The sequence below is a fragment of the Oncorhynchus keta genome, chromosome 4, assembly GCF_023373465.1.
Source record: "Oncorhynchus keta strain PuntledgeMale-10-30-2019 chromosome 4, Oket_V2, whole genome shotgun sequence".
NCBI classification, from domain to species: Eukaryota; Metazoa; Chordata; class Actinopteri; order Salmoniformes; family Salmonidae; genus Oncorhynchus; species Oncorhynchus keta.
This window is the reverse complement of record NC_068424.1, coordinates 75064098-75078437: the sequence shown is the minus strand read 5'-3', so window position 1 is coordinate 75078437 and position 14340 is coordinate 75064098. Positions and strand designations below refer to the sequence as shown.

The 14340-nt window shown below is 47.3% G+C and overlaps 2 protein-coding genes across 2 annotated transcripts in view; both read right to left on the bottom strand.

Annotated features, from left to right (window-relative positions):
- The window catches only part of LOC118376614 (FERM and PDZ domain-containing protein 3-like), a 282169-nt gene that overhangs the window by 243934 nt on the left and 23895 nt on the right, over positions 1–14340 (bottom strand). The gene's annotated exons all lie outside the window — the stretch shown is intronic.
- Positions 9498–13707, bottom strand: LOC127929817 (collagen alpha-1(III) chain-like). The gene is made up of 2 exons (XM_052518270.1): positions 13639–13707; positions 9498–11372 (listed from the first exon to the last, which is right to left on the bottom strand). Exons 1-2 carry the CDS (start codon positions 13705–13707, stop codon positions 9498–9500), a joined length of 1944 nt encoding a protein of 647 aa, XP_052374230.1.

Sequence of the window (14340 nt, the reverse complement as noted above, 5' to 3'; positions counted from 1 at the left end):
TACCTCTATCTGTCATTACCTATATCAGTCATTACCTCTCTCTCATTACCTCTCTCTCATTACCTCTCCCTCTGTCTCATTACCTCTCTCTACCATTACCTCTCCCTGTCTCATTACCTCTATCTGTTATTACCTCTCACTGTCTAATTACCTCACTCTGTCATTACCTGTCTGTCGTTACCTCTCTCTGTCTCAATACCTCTCTTTCTCATTACCTCTCTCTCATGACATCTCTCTCTCATTACCCCTCTATATCTTTCTCATTACCTCTCTCTCTCTCATTACCTCTCTCATTACCTCTCTCTGTAATTACCTCTCTCTGTCTCATTACCTCTCTCTCATTACCTATAACATCATTACACCTATCTGTCATTACATTTACATGTCATTACCTCTCTCTGTCATTATCCCTATCTGCCATTACCTCTCTATGTCTCATTACCTCTCTATGTCATTACCTCTCTCTGTCATTACCGCTCTGTCTCATTACCTCTCTGTCTTTACCTCTCTCTCTTTTTCTCTCTCTTTTTCTCTCTCTCCCCCTCTCTCTCTCTCTCTCTCTCTCATTACCGCTCTGTTTAATTACCTCTCTCTGTGTCATTACCTCTCTCTGTCTCATTACCTCTCTCTGTCTCATTATCTTTCTGTCTCATTACCTCTCTCTCATTACCTCTATCTGTAATTACCTCTCTCTCTGTCTCATTACCTTTCCCTCATTACCTATATATATCATTACCTCTCTCTGTCATTACCTCTCTCCCTCTCTCTCTCTCCCTCTCTCTCTCTCAATTCATTTTCAATTCAATTCAAAGGGTTTATTGGGATGGGAAACATAGGTTTACATTGCCAAAACAAGTAGAAATGTGTGACATAGCCTGTCTTCTGTTGAGAGCCAGGTTTGTCTACAGCAGCCTCTATCAATATCAAGGCCGCACTCGCTGAGTCTGTAAGTAATCAATGCTTTGCTTAAGTTTGGGTCAGTCACAGTGTTCAGGTATTCTGCCACGGTGTACTCTCTGTTTGGGCCAAATAGCATTCCGGTTTGGTCTGGTTTTTGGTAAATTCTTTCCAGTGTGTCAAGTCATTATCTTTTTGTTCTCCAGATTTCTAATTGTGTTACTGTTGCAGTCCTGCGGCTCTGTGGGGTTTGTTTGTGTTTGTGAACAGGACCAGCTTGCTTAGGGGGCTCTTCTCCAGGTTCATCTCTCTGTAGATGATGGCTTTGTTATGGAAGGTTTGGGAATCAGTTCATGTTAGGTGGTTGTAGAATTTAACGTCTCTTTTCTGGATTTTGATAATTAGTGGGTATTGGCCTAATTCTGCTCTGCATGCATTATTTAGTGTTTTACATTGTACACGGAGGATGTTCTTGCAGAATTCTGCATGCAGAGTCTCAATTTGGTGTTTGTCCCATTTTGTGACTTCTTGGTTGGTGAGCAGATCCCAGACCTCACAACCATAAAGGGCAATGGGTTCTATAATGGAGTCAAGTATTTTAGCCAGATCCTAAGTGTTCATTTTAATGGCATAGAAGGCCCTTCTTGTCTTGTCTCTCCGATTGTTCAGATTCAGGTTATGTCGATATAGGACTCATTTTACTGTGGATATAGACACTTTTGTACCTGTTTCCTCCAGCATCTCCACAAGGTCCTTTGCTGTTGTTCTGGGATTGATTTGCACTTTTCGCACCAAAGTACATTCATCTCCAGGAGACAGAACGTGTCTCCTTCCTGAGCGGTATGACGGCTGCGTGGTCCCACGGTGTTTATACTTGCATACTATTGTTTGTACAGATCAACATGGCATTTGGAAAGGATGAACCAGACTTGTGGAGGTCCATTATTTTTCTTCTGAGGTCTTGGTTGATTTCTTTGGATTTTCCCACAATGTCAAGCAAAGAGGCACTGAGTTTAAGGTAGGCCTTGAAATATATCCACAGGTACACCTCCAATTAACTAAAATTATGAGTCATGACATCATTTTCTGGAATTTTCCAAGCTGTTTAAAGGCACAGTCAACTTAGTGTATGCAAACTTCTGACCCACTGGAATTGTGATGCAATGAATTATAAGTGAAATAACGTGTCTGTCAACGATTGTTGGAAAGATTGCTTGTGTCATGCACAAAGTAGATGTCCTAACCGACTTGCCAAAACTATAGTTTGTTAACAAGAAATTTGTGGAGTGGTTGTTAAACAAGTTTTAATGACTCCAACCTAAGTGTATATAAACATCCGCCTTCGACTGTATATATACAGTGGGGAGAACAAGTATTTGATACACTGCTGATTTTGCAGACCTCTACAAAGCATGTAGAGGTCTGTCATTTTTATCATAGGTACACTTGCAATAAAATGCAAATTAATTACTTAAAAATCAATGTGATTTTCTGGATTTTTGTTTTAGATTCCGTCTCTCACAGTTGAAGTGTACCTATGATAAGAATTACAGACCTCTACATGCTTTGTAAGTAGGAAAACCTGCAAAATCGACAGTGTATCAAATACTTGTTCTCCCCACTGTATGTATGTGTGTATGTGTGTGCGTATGTATGCGTGTATGTGTGTATGTATGTATGTATGTATGTATGTATGTATGTATGTATGTATGTATGTATGTATGTATGTATGTATGTATGTATGTATGTATGTATGTATGTTTATAGATATTTACCCCAAAATATATGAGGGATTGGAAATGATGCAGACAATTACATTGATGGAAGCAACAATCTATCCACAATGTTAAAGCCTGACCCCCCCTAGATTTTTTTAACCACTTTTGTGAACTGGGGTCATCAATAATTTGTTCCAAATATTGGGGAAGATGCCAGAGCTGAGGACAATGTTAAAGAGTTTAAATGTAGCCAATTTGGGGTCTGTATTTCTTATAATTTCATTTGGGGTAACATCAACACCACATGCCTCTTTGTGTTGGAGGGTTTTGGATTTCGTCCTGTAGTTCTTTCAACGTAACAAGAGACTCAGTGGGTTCTAGTAGTCTTTAAGAGCTGATTCTAAGATTTGTAATTGTTCATGTTAATGTTTTTGTTGTCTGTCCTTTGTTATAGAGACAAAAGATTGGGGAAGTGGTTTTCCGTACATCTCCATTTTAGATAGATAACTCTGTATTTCTTTAATGTTTTCCAATTTTCCCAGAAGTGGTTCGATCCTATGGATTCTTCAATTACATTGAGCTGATTTCTGACGTGCTGTTCCTTCTTTTTCCGTAGTGTAATTCTGTATTGTTTTAGTGACTCACCATAGTGAAGGCGAAGACTCAGGTTTTCTGGGTCTCTGTTTTTGGTTGGACAGGTTTTTTAATTTCTTTCTTAGGTTTTTGCATTCTTCATCAAACCATTTGTCATTGTTTTTCATTTTCTTCGGTTGTCTGCTTGACATTATAGACTTGATAGGGAAGCTGAAAGGTCAAATATACTGTTTAGGTTTCTACTTCCAAGTTAAACCTTCACTATTACAGTGAAATGCAGTGGTGGAAAAAGTACCTAATGGTCATAATTTAGTAAAAGTAAAGATACCTTAATTAAAAATGAATCAAGTAAAATACTACTTGAGGAAAAGTCTAAAAGGGGCACACTCCAATACTCAGACATAGTGAGTCTGCCAGATCAGAGTGGGGATGTAATATCCCTGAGTGGCACACTACAGACCCTGGTTCGATCCCGGGCTGTATCACAACCGGCCGTGATCGGGAGTCCCATAGGGCGGCGCACAATTGGGCATATGTCCTGTTGTCATGTTGAGGTCCTTGCTGCAGGGGGAGGGGGGGGGTCATGGGAGAGCAGAAGGGGCAAAGGTCTAATCTTTCTCGGCCTACAGTATATAGGGTGTGGGGGGTCTTAGCTGAACTGTGGTCTGGGTGTAGGTCCTCTTGGCGTGGAACCAGGCTCTTGGATGGGTCTCGCTGGTCTGGGCAGTCTGTTGCTCTCTCCAGTGTGAGGTGCTGGGGCTGTGGGTCCAAAAAGGTGGAGCTGCCTTATAAACCTAGATTGCTGCCTTGTATGAGGTTGGAAAGGCTGTTCAACCAATGGTGGGCCAGGTACACATGAGGTTCTCAGGCACATTTTTGTGAAATGGCCAGTCCCCTCTTCTGGTGGCAAGGTGGATGTATTATTGTGAAACCTAGAGAGGAACCAGTTGTGTGTTGAGGGGGCTTTTTCAATCCTCAATCAAACAATCAAATGTATTTATAAAGCCCTTCGTACCAGCTGATATTAAAGTAAAAACCTAGCCTAAAGGAAACCAGGCAATGCAGGGGGCCAAGCCTTTCTGGGCTGTCTCCCAGAAAGGAGATTAGGAAACCTAGAGAGGAACCAGGCTATGAGGGGGGCCAGTCCTCTTCTGGCTGTGCCAGGTGGAGATTATAAACCTAGAGAGGAACCAGGCTATGAGGGGTGGCCAGTCCTCTTCTGGCTGTGCCGGGTGGAGATTATAACAGAACAAGGCCAAGATGTTCAAATGTTCATAGATGACCAGCAGGGTCAAATAATAATCACAGTGGTTGTAGAGGGTGCAACAGGTCAGCACCTCAGGAGTAAACGTCAGTTGTCTTTTCATAGCCGTTCATTGAGAGTATCTCTACCGCTCCTGCTGTCTCTAGAGAGTTGAAAACAGCAGGTCTGGGACAGGAAGCATGTCCGGTGAACAGGTCAGGGTTTCAATCACTCCCTTGAGGGCTGCATCCACCCTTTCCTGCTGGGCCCTCAGGTCATTTGTGTCCATGTGATTTATAATGTGGCTGGGGGACCCTAGTCTGTCCTCTGACAACGGCACCAAGACATGCCTAGTGTTTGGGCACCAGAGTTTAGCCACTTTGTGTTTGGAAAAAAGTTTATTCTCTTGATTGTATTTGCCATCTGAATCAATGAGGAGCACAATTTCTGGCTTTTCTGTGTCCTCAGTGGATGTGTGGGGTTTGTCAGGAGAGCTATCGGGAGAGCTGACAGGGGGGCTGGTAGGAGGTGGCGGGGTCTGTTGGGTTGGTGGGTCCTGTGTTGTCTGTCCCATTGTGGTGTTGAGGTTGTGGTCTGGGTCTGATGTGGGCTGTTCTGCTGGCTTCTCTAGGGGAGTGTCCTGCTCTCTGTCACACCTCAGCTTTCTCATCTCCTCCTTCACTGCTGTTAGCTGTGCCATGTGTCTCTCTCTCCTCCTTCACTGCTGTTAGCTGTGCCATGTGTCTCTCTCTCCTCCTTCACTGCTGTTAGCTGTACCATGTGTGTCTCTCTCTCCTTCACTGCTGTTAGCTGTGCTATGTGTTCCTCTCTCTCCTCCTTCACTGCTGTTAGCTGTGGCATGTGTCTCTCTCTCCTCCTTCACTGCTGTTAGCTGTGCCATGTTCCTCTCTCTCCTCCTTCACTGCTGTTAGCTGTGCCATGTTCCTCTCTCTCCTCCTTCACTGCTGTTAGCTGTGCCATGTTCCTCTCTCTCCTCCTTCACTGCTGTTAGCTGTGCCATGTTCCTCTCTCTCCTCCTTCACTGCTGTTAGCTGTACCATGTTCCTCTCTCTCCTCCTTCACTGCTGTTAGCTGTACCATGTTCCTCTCTCTCCTCCTTCACTGCTGTTAGCTGTGCCATGTCTCTCTCTCTCCTCCTTCACTGCTGTTAGCTGTGCCATGTCTCTCTCTCTCCTCCTTCACTGCTGTTAGCTGTGCCATGTCTCTCTCTCTCCTCCTTCACTGCTGTTAGCTGTACCATGTGTCTCTCTCTCCTTCACTGCTGTTAGCTGTACCATGTGTCTCTCTCTCCTCCTTCACTGCTGTTAGCTGTGCCATGTGTCTCTCTCTCCTCCTTCATTGCTGTTAGCTGTGCCATGTGTCTCTCTCTCTCCTCCTTCACTGCTGTTAGCTGTGCCATGTGTCTCTCTCTCCTCCTTCACTGCTGTTAGCTGTACCATGTTCCTCTCTCTCCTCCTTCACTGCTGTTAGCTGTGCCATGTGTCTCTCTCTCCTCCTTCACTGCTGTTAGCTGTGCCATGTGTCTCTCTCTCTCCTCCTTCACTGCTGTTAGCTGTGCCATGTGTCTCTCTCTCTCCTCCTTCACTGCTGTTAGCTGTACCATGTGTCTCTCTCTCCTCCTTCACTGCTGTTAGCTGTGCCATGTGTCTCTCTCTCCTCCTTCACTGCTGTTAGCTGTACCATGTGTCTCTCTCTCCTCCTTCACTGCTGTTAGCTGTGCCATGTGTCTCTCTCTCCTCCTTCACTGCTGTTAGCTGTGCCATGTGTCTCTCTCTCCTCCTTCACTGCTGTTAGCTGTGCCATGTGTCTCTCTCCTCCTTCACTGCTGTTAGCTGTACCATGTGTGTCTCTCTCTCCTTCACTGCTGTTAGCTGTGCCATGTGTCTCTCTCTCCTCCTTCACTGCTGTTAGCTGTGCCATGTGTCTCTCTCTCCTCCTTCACTGCTGTTAGCTGTACCATGTGTGTCTCTCTCTCCTTCACTGCTGTTAGCTGTGCCATGTGTCTCTCTCTCCTCCTTCACTGCTGTTAGCTGTACCATGTGTGTCTCTCTCTCCTTCACTGCTGTTAGCTGTGCCATGTGTCTCTCTCTCCTCCTTCACTGCTGTTAGCTGTACCATGTGTCCCTCTCTCCTCCTTCACTGCTGTTAGCTGTGCCATGTGTCTCTCTCTCCTCCTTCACTACTGTTAGCTGTACCATGTGTTCCTCTCTCTCCTCCTTCACTGCTGTTAGCTGTACCATGTGTCCCTCTCTCCTCCTTCACTACTGTTAGCTGTACCATGTGTCCCTCTCTCCTCCTTCACTGCTGTTAGCTGTACCATGTGTCCCTCTCTCCTCCTTCACTGCTGTTAGCTGTTCCATGTTCCTCTCTCTCTCCTCCTTCACTGCTGTTAGCTGTACCATGTTCCTCTCTCTCCTCCTTCACTGCTGTTAGCTGTGCCATGTGTCCCTCTCTCCTCCTTCACTACTGTTAGCTGTACCATGTTCCTCTCTCTCCTCCTTCACTGCTGTTAGCTGTGCCATGTGTCCCTCTCTCCTCCTTCACTGCTGTTAGCTGTACCATGTGTCCCTCTCTCCTCCTTCACTGCTGTTAGCTGTTCCATGTTCCTCTCTCTCTCCTCCTTCACTGCTGTTAGCTGTACCATGTGTCCCTCTCTCCTCCTTCACTGCTGTTAGCTGTACCATGTGTCCCTCTCTCCTCCTTCACTGCTGTTAGCTGTGCTATGTGTCCCTCTCTCCTCCTTCACTGCTGTTAGCTGTACCATGTGTCCCTCTCTCCTCCTTCACTGCTGTTAGCTGTGCTATGTGTCCCTCTCTCCTCCTTCACTGCTGTTAGCTGTACCATGTGTCCCTCTCTCCTCCTTCACTGCTGTTAGCTGTGCCATGTGTCCCTCTCTCCTCCTTCACTGCTGTTAGCTGTACCATGTGTCCCTCTCTCCTCCTTCACTGCTGTTAGCTGTTCCATGTTCTCTCTCTCTCTCCTCCTTCACTGCTGTTAGCTGTACCATGTGTCCCTCTCTCTCCTTCACTGCTGTTAGCTGTACCATGTGTCCCTCTCTCCTCCTTCACTGCTGTTAGCTGTACCATGTGTCCCTCTCTCCTCCTTCACTGCTGTTAGCTGTACCATGTGTCCCTCTCTCCTCTTTCACTGCTGTTAGCTGTACCATGTGTCCCTCTCTCCTCCTTCACTGCTGTTAGCTGTGCTATGTGTTCCTCTATCTCCTCTTTCACTGCTGTTAGCTGTGCTATGTGTTCCTCTCTCTCCTCCTTCACTGCTGTTAGCTGTACCATGTGTCCCTCTCTCCTCTTTCACTGCTGTTAGCTGTGCTATGTGTTCCTCTCTCTCCTCCTTCACTGCTGTTAGCTGTACCATGTGTCCCTCTCTCCTCCTTCACTGCTGTTAGCTGTACCATGTGTCCCTCTCTCCTCCTTCACTGCTGTTAGCTGTGCCATGTGTCCCTCTCTCCTCTTTCACTGCTGTTAGCTGTACCATGTGTCCCTCTCTCCTCTTTCACTGCTGTTAGCTGTGCTATGTGTTCCTCTCTCTCCTCTTTCACTGCTGTTAGCTGTGCTATGTGTTCCTCTCTCTCCTCCTTATGTTCTCTCATCTCACTCCGTAGAGCATCCAGCTCTCTCAAACAGCCGTCCATCTCCACCTTCTGCCCTCCGGGTCTTGTTCGGGGGTGTTGTTGTTCTGGTCTGTTTTGTGGGTTTGTTCTGTCTGCATTGTGTGGACTAACTCTCTGAGCTCCACCATGTCTCTCTCCAGCTCTCTGAGCTCCACCATGTCTCTCTCCAGCTCTCTGAGCTCCACCATGTCTCTCTCCAGCTCTCTGAGCTCCACCATGTCTCTCTCCAGCTCTCTGAGCTCCACCATGTCTCTCTCCAGCTCTCTGAGCTCCACCATGTCTCTCTCCAGCTCTCTGAGCTCCACCATGTCTCTCTCCAGCTCTCTGAGCTCCACCATGTCTCTCTCCAGCTCTCTGAGCTCCACCATGTCTCTCTCCAGCTCTCTGAGCTCCACCATGTCTCTCTCCAGCTCTCTGAGCTCCACCATGTCTCTCTCCAGCTCTCTGAGCTCCACCATGTCTCTGGTTTGTTCTCAGCTCTCTGAGCTCCACCATGTCTCTCTCCAGCTCTCTGAGCTCCACCATGTCTCTCTCCAGCTCTCTGAGCTCCACCATGTCTCTCTCCAGCTCTCTGAGCTCCACCATGTCTCTCTCCAGCTCTCTGAGCTCCACCATGTCTCTCTCCAGCTCTCTGAGCTCCACCATGTCTCTCTCCAGCTCTCTGAGCTAAAACCATGTCTCTCTCCAGCTCTCTGAGCTCCACCATGTCTCTCTCCAGCTCTCTGAGCTCCACCATGTCTCTCTCCAGCTCTCTGAGCTCCACCATGTCTCTCTCCAGCTCTGTGAATGTATCCCTCTCAATGATGGAGGAGCAGTGCAGTTGTGGGACCTGGGAATGTTCAGTGAAGGGGGGCTGACTCTCCTCTTGGGGCTGTTCATCTGCAGGACAGTTTGAAGAGGTGTGATCAGACTCACTCAGGATGGGGGAGTCGTCACAGAGAGAGAGCGCTTCTCCTGCTCTGCTCTCTCTTTGACCCCGTAAATGTTCTGCCGGAACTGCATGAGGAGGCCCTGCACCATTACTGTTCCAGGCGCGTACACGTTGACAGAGGTTGTTTCAATTTCCTCAATGTCTGGTATTCAGAGTTTCCACCCTGGGCCAATACCCTCTCTCTTGACATAGGGGTAGTGTGCTCTTACAGAATTGTGCCATGCCCGGGGATGGTCTGTGTGGAAAATTAAGTTGCTCTTTCAGACTACTCTTCCTCTCTGTTCAGACCTTAATGTAAAAAGTATACTGACTAACATGATGAATGGTTTGCGTAATAAACTGATTAAGTCAATCCATCATAACACTGCAGATGAAAGGAAACACATCATTCATCTTAATCCTGCCTGCTTCGTTTCTGTGTTCTGTATTTATTAATGAAGTGACAGATTGATGTAAAGATGTCCTTTATTTCATCCCCTTCATTCTAACCAAACGGCAGATTATTTTTATATTCTCGATCTCCATTCCATTTCCTGTTGTGCACCGCCCCGGTTTGTTTTCCTCAAACCTCCATCCCTCTCGCCCCGGTTTGTTCTCCTCAAACCTCCATCCCTCTCGCCCCGGTTTGTTTTCCTCAAACCTCCATCCCTCTCGCCCCGGTTTGTTTTCCTCAAACCTCCATCCCTCTCGCCCCGGTTTGTTCTCCTCAAACCTCCATCCCTCTGGCCCCGGTTTGTTCTCCTCAAACCTCCATCCCTCTCGCCCCGGTTTGTTCTCCTCAAACCTCCATCCCTCTCGCCCCGGTTTGTTCTCCTCAAACCTCCATCCCTCTCGCCCCGGTTTGTTCTCCTCAAACCTCCATCCCTCTCGCCCCGGTTTGTTCTCCTCAAACCTCCATCCCTCTCGCCCCGGTTTGTTCTCCTCAAACCTCCATCCCTCTCGCCCCGGTTTGTTTTCCTCAAACCTCCATCCCTCTGGCCCCGGTTTGTTTTCCTCAAACCTCCATCCCTCTCGCCCCGGTTTGTTTTCCTCAAACCTCCATCCCTCTCGCCCCGGTTTGTTCTCCTCAAACCTCGATCCCTCTCGCCCCGGTTTGTTTTCCTCAAACCTCCATCCCTCTCGCCCTGGTTTGTTTTCCTCAAACCTCCATCCCTCTCGCCCCGGTTTGTTTTCCTCAAACCTCCATCCCTCTGGCCCCGGTTTGTTCTCCTCAAACCTCGATCCCTCTCGCCCCGGTTTGTTTTCCTCAAACCTCCATCCCTCTCGCCCTGGTTTGTTTTCCTCAAACCTCCATCCCTCTCGCCCCGGTTTGTTTTCCTCAAACCTCCATCCCTCTCGCCCCGGTTTGTTTTCCTCAAACCTCCATCCCTCTCGCCCCGGTTTGTTTTCCTCAAACCTCCATCCCTCTCGCCCCGGTTTGTTTTCCTCAAACCTCCATCCCTCTCGCCCCGGTTTGTTTTCCTCAAACCTCCATCCCTCTCGCCCTGGTTTGTTTTCCTCAAACCTCCATCCCTCTCGCCCCGGTTTGTTCTCCTCAAACCTCCATCCCTCTCGCCCTGGTTTGTTTTCCTCAAACCTCCATCCCTCTCGCCCTGGTTTGTTCTCCTCAAACCTCCATCCCTCTCGCCCCGGTTTGTTCTCCTCAAACCTCCATCCCTCTCGCCCCGGTTTGTTTTCCTCAAACCTCCATCCCTCTCGCCCTGGTTTGTTTTCCTCAAACCTCCATCCCTCTCGCCCCGGTTTGTTTTCCTCAAACCTCCATCCCTCTCGCCCCGGTTTGTTTTCCTCAAACCTCCATCCCTCTCGCCCCGGTTTGTTTTCCTCAAACCTCCATCCCTCTCGCCCTGGTTTGTTTTCCTCAAACCTCCATCCCTCTCGCCCCGGTTTGTTTTCCTCAAACCTCCATCCCTCTCGCCCTGGTTTGTTCTCCTCAAACCTCCATCCCTCTCGCCCTGGTTTGTTTTCCTCAAACCTCCATCCCTCTCGCCCTGGTTTGTTTTCCTCAAACCTCCATCCCTCTCGCCCCGGTTTGTTTTCCTCAAACCTCCATCCCTCTCGCCCTGGTTTGTTCTCCTCAAACCTCCATCCCTCTCGCCCTGGTTTGTTTTCCTCAAACCTCCATCCCTCTCGCCCTGGTTTGTTTTCCTCAAACCTCCATCCCTCTCGCCCTGGTTTGTTTTCCTCAAACCTCCATCCCTCTCGCCCTGGTTTGTTTTCCTCAAACCTCCATCCCTCTCGCCCCGGTTTGTTTTCCTCAAACCTCCATCCCTCTCGCCCCGGTTTGTTTTCCTCAAACCTCCATCCCTCTCGCCCCGGTTTGTTTTCCTCAAACCTCCATCCCTCTCGCCCCGGTTATACTATACAACTGCTATGAAACACGGCACTATATATCCTATACAACTGCTATGAAACATGACACTATATATACTATACAACTGCTATGAAACATGACACTATATATACTATACAACTGCTATGAAACACGACACTATATATCCTATACAACTGCTATGAAACATGAGTTTATATACTATACCACTGTTATGAAACATGACACTATATATACCATACCAGTGTTATGAAACATGACACTATATATAATATACAACTGCTATTAAACATGAGTATATATGCTCTTTAGGCATATACAGTATAATAGGGATTATACAACAGTTTATCATTAAGCAATAAGGTACGAGGGGGTGTGGTATATGGCCAATATACCATGGCTAAGGGCTGCTCTTATGCATGACGAAATGTGGAGTGGGCATATACCACAAGTCCCGAGGTGCCTTGTTGCTACCTACGTAATTAGAACAGTAATAATAAGTGCTTTGTCATACCTGTGGTATACGGTTTGATATACCACAGCTTTCAGACAATCAAGATTCAGGGCTCGAACCACCCAGTTCAAATAATAACATTTAAGTAACAACAAAGATAGCCAGTAAAATGTTTTCTTAAAAGGCAAGTTCATCCAGCATTGACCCTCTAGACGTACCTGTTGGTTATGTAACAGTTATTAGTTTTGACCTTCATTGGACGGAACTGGGGTCTTCATTACCTGACTGCTTGAAAGGCTTTGAGACGTTGGGTGCTAAAACACACACACACACACACACACACACACACACACACACACACACACACACACACACACACACACACACACACACACACACACACACACACACACACACACACACACACACACACACCTCACACACACACACACACACACACACACACACACACACACACACACACACACACACACACACACACACACACACACACACACACACACACACACACACACACACACACACACACACACACAACCTCACACACACACAGACGTGGGCGCCAAAAGTTCCCTTACGATGCTCTTATTTCCGTTGCTCGGGCTAATGATAACTTGTGTAAATTGCGAGGCAATCTTGAGAGTCAAGCATCAGAGGCAAGTGCACCGCTGTGATTTAGAGAAGCGTGTGTGTTTGTGATTTATAGTAGTTTGAAGGAGAAGTGTTATTGCGTCTGCATTTGAAGTGGTGGTATGTCCTTAAGCAGGCAGAGAGTTTGATGAGATGTGTTGTTCTGACAGACGATTTCAGGGTCAGTGTGTGACTCGTTTCAGGAGACTAGGCGTGTGTCGCGGCAGAAATGCCTTTATCTTGGCCAGGTCTCAGTTGTAAATGACAACTTGTTCTCAACTGGCCAACCTGGTTAAATAAAGGTGAAATAATAAATTAAATAATTTAAATAACAAACATTCAAGGGCCTTTTTGTCAAAAGTGAGGTTACAAGTTTATCAACTTTCAAAGCAGTTAAGCAGTCACTTTATCATTCTTCTTCAAATGTAGTGCATGATATACCATCTTCTACAGTCTCTACTTTTATCCAATGTAAAAAACACAATTTCAAGATTTGCTCCATACCGTAAGACCGAAACTAGCCAGTCGGTCACATATGTGGTCAAAACTGAAAAAAAGACGACACACAGCGAAAAATAAATGTAGTGACTACAGATGTGCTGTCAGTGTGTGTGTCAGCAGTGTGTGTCATCAGAATGTGTCCCCAGTGTGTGTATCGCCAGTGTGTGTGTCTCCAGTGTGTGTGTCAGCGGTGTGTGTGTTGCCAGTGTGTGTTTCTCCAGTGTGTGTATCGCCAGTGTGTGTGTCTCCAGTGTGTGTGTCAGTAGTGTGTGTGTTGCCAGTATGTGTGTCGCCAGCGTGTGTGTGGCCAGTGTGTGTCGCCAGTGTGTGTGTCAGTAGTGTGTGTGTTGCCAGTATGTGTGTCGCCAGCGTGTGTGTGGCCAGTGTGTGTGTCGCCAGGGTGTGTGTGTCGCCAGCGTGTGTGTTGCCAGTGTGTGTGTTGCCAGTGTGTGTGTCGCCAGCGTGTGTGTTGCCAGTGTGTGTGTCGCCAGCGTGTGTGTTGCCAGTGTGTCTGTCAGCAGTGTGTGTGTTGCCAGTGTGTGTTTCTCCAGTGTGTGTCGCCAGCGTGTGTGTTGCCAGTGTGTGTGTTGCCAGTGTGTGTCGCCAGCGTGTGTGTTACCAGTGTCTGTGTCTCTAGTGTGTCTGTGTTGCCAGTCATAGCTGCTACATACCTGTGAGCCCACAGCGTCCCAGTGGTCCATTAGCATAGGCTCATTTAAACAGGAGTACTCTTGGGCCATGGAGTAAAGGCAGGAACAGATGGCTGTGTAGGTATGTGTGTGTCTGTGTCTTGTGTGTGCGTGCATGCATGTGTGTGTGTGTGAATTGTGTGTGTGAATGTGTAACTGTACATCAAAATCAAATCATAAACAGGGGGGTACCAGTACAGAGTAAATGAGTGGGGGCACCGGTTAGTCAAAGTAATTGAGGTAATATGTACATGTAATGTAGGTTGATTTATTAAAGTGACCACGCATAGATGATAACAGAGAGTAGCAGCTGGGTAAAAGAAGAGGGGAGTGGCAATGAAACATAGTCTGGGTAGCCATTTGATTGGATGTTCAGGAGTCTTTTGGCTTGGGGGTAGAAGCTGTTTAGAAACCTCTTGGACCTAGACTTGGCGCTCAGGTACCAATTTCTGTGTGATAGCAGAAAGAACAGTCAACGACTAGGGTGGCCGGAGTCTTTGACAATTTTTTAGGGCCTTCCTCTGACACCGCCTGGTATAGAGGTCCTGGATGGCAGGAAGCTTGGCCCCAGTGATGTACTGGGCCGTACACACTACCCTCTGTAGTGCATTGCGGTCAGAGGCCGAGCAGTTGCCGTACCAGGCAGTGATGCAACCCGTCAGGATGCTCTTGATGATGCAGCTG

Excerpts from the sequence above, each read along its gene's own strand:
- LOC127929817 (XM_052518270.1), bottom strand. The coding sequence starts at position 13,707 with ATGGCCCAAGAGTACTCCTGTTTAAATGAGCCTATGCTAATGGACCAC. Across the intron at positions 11,373-13,638 it reads GGGACGCTGTGGGCTCACAG|GGATGGAGGTTTGAGGAAAA; the intron begins GTATGTAGCAGC and ends CCGGGGCGAGAG.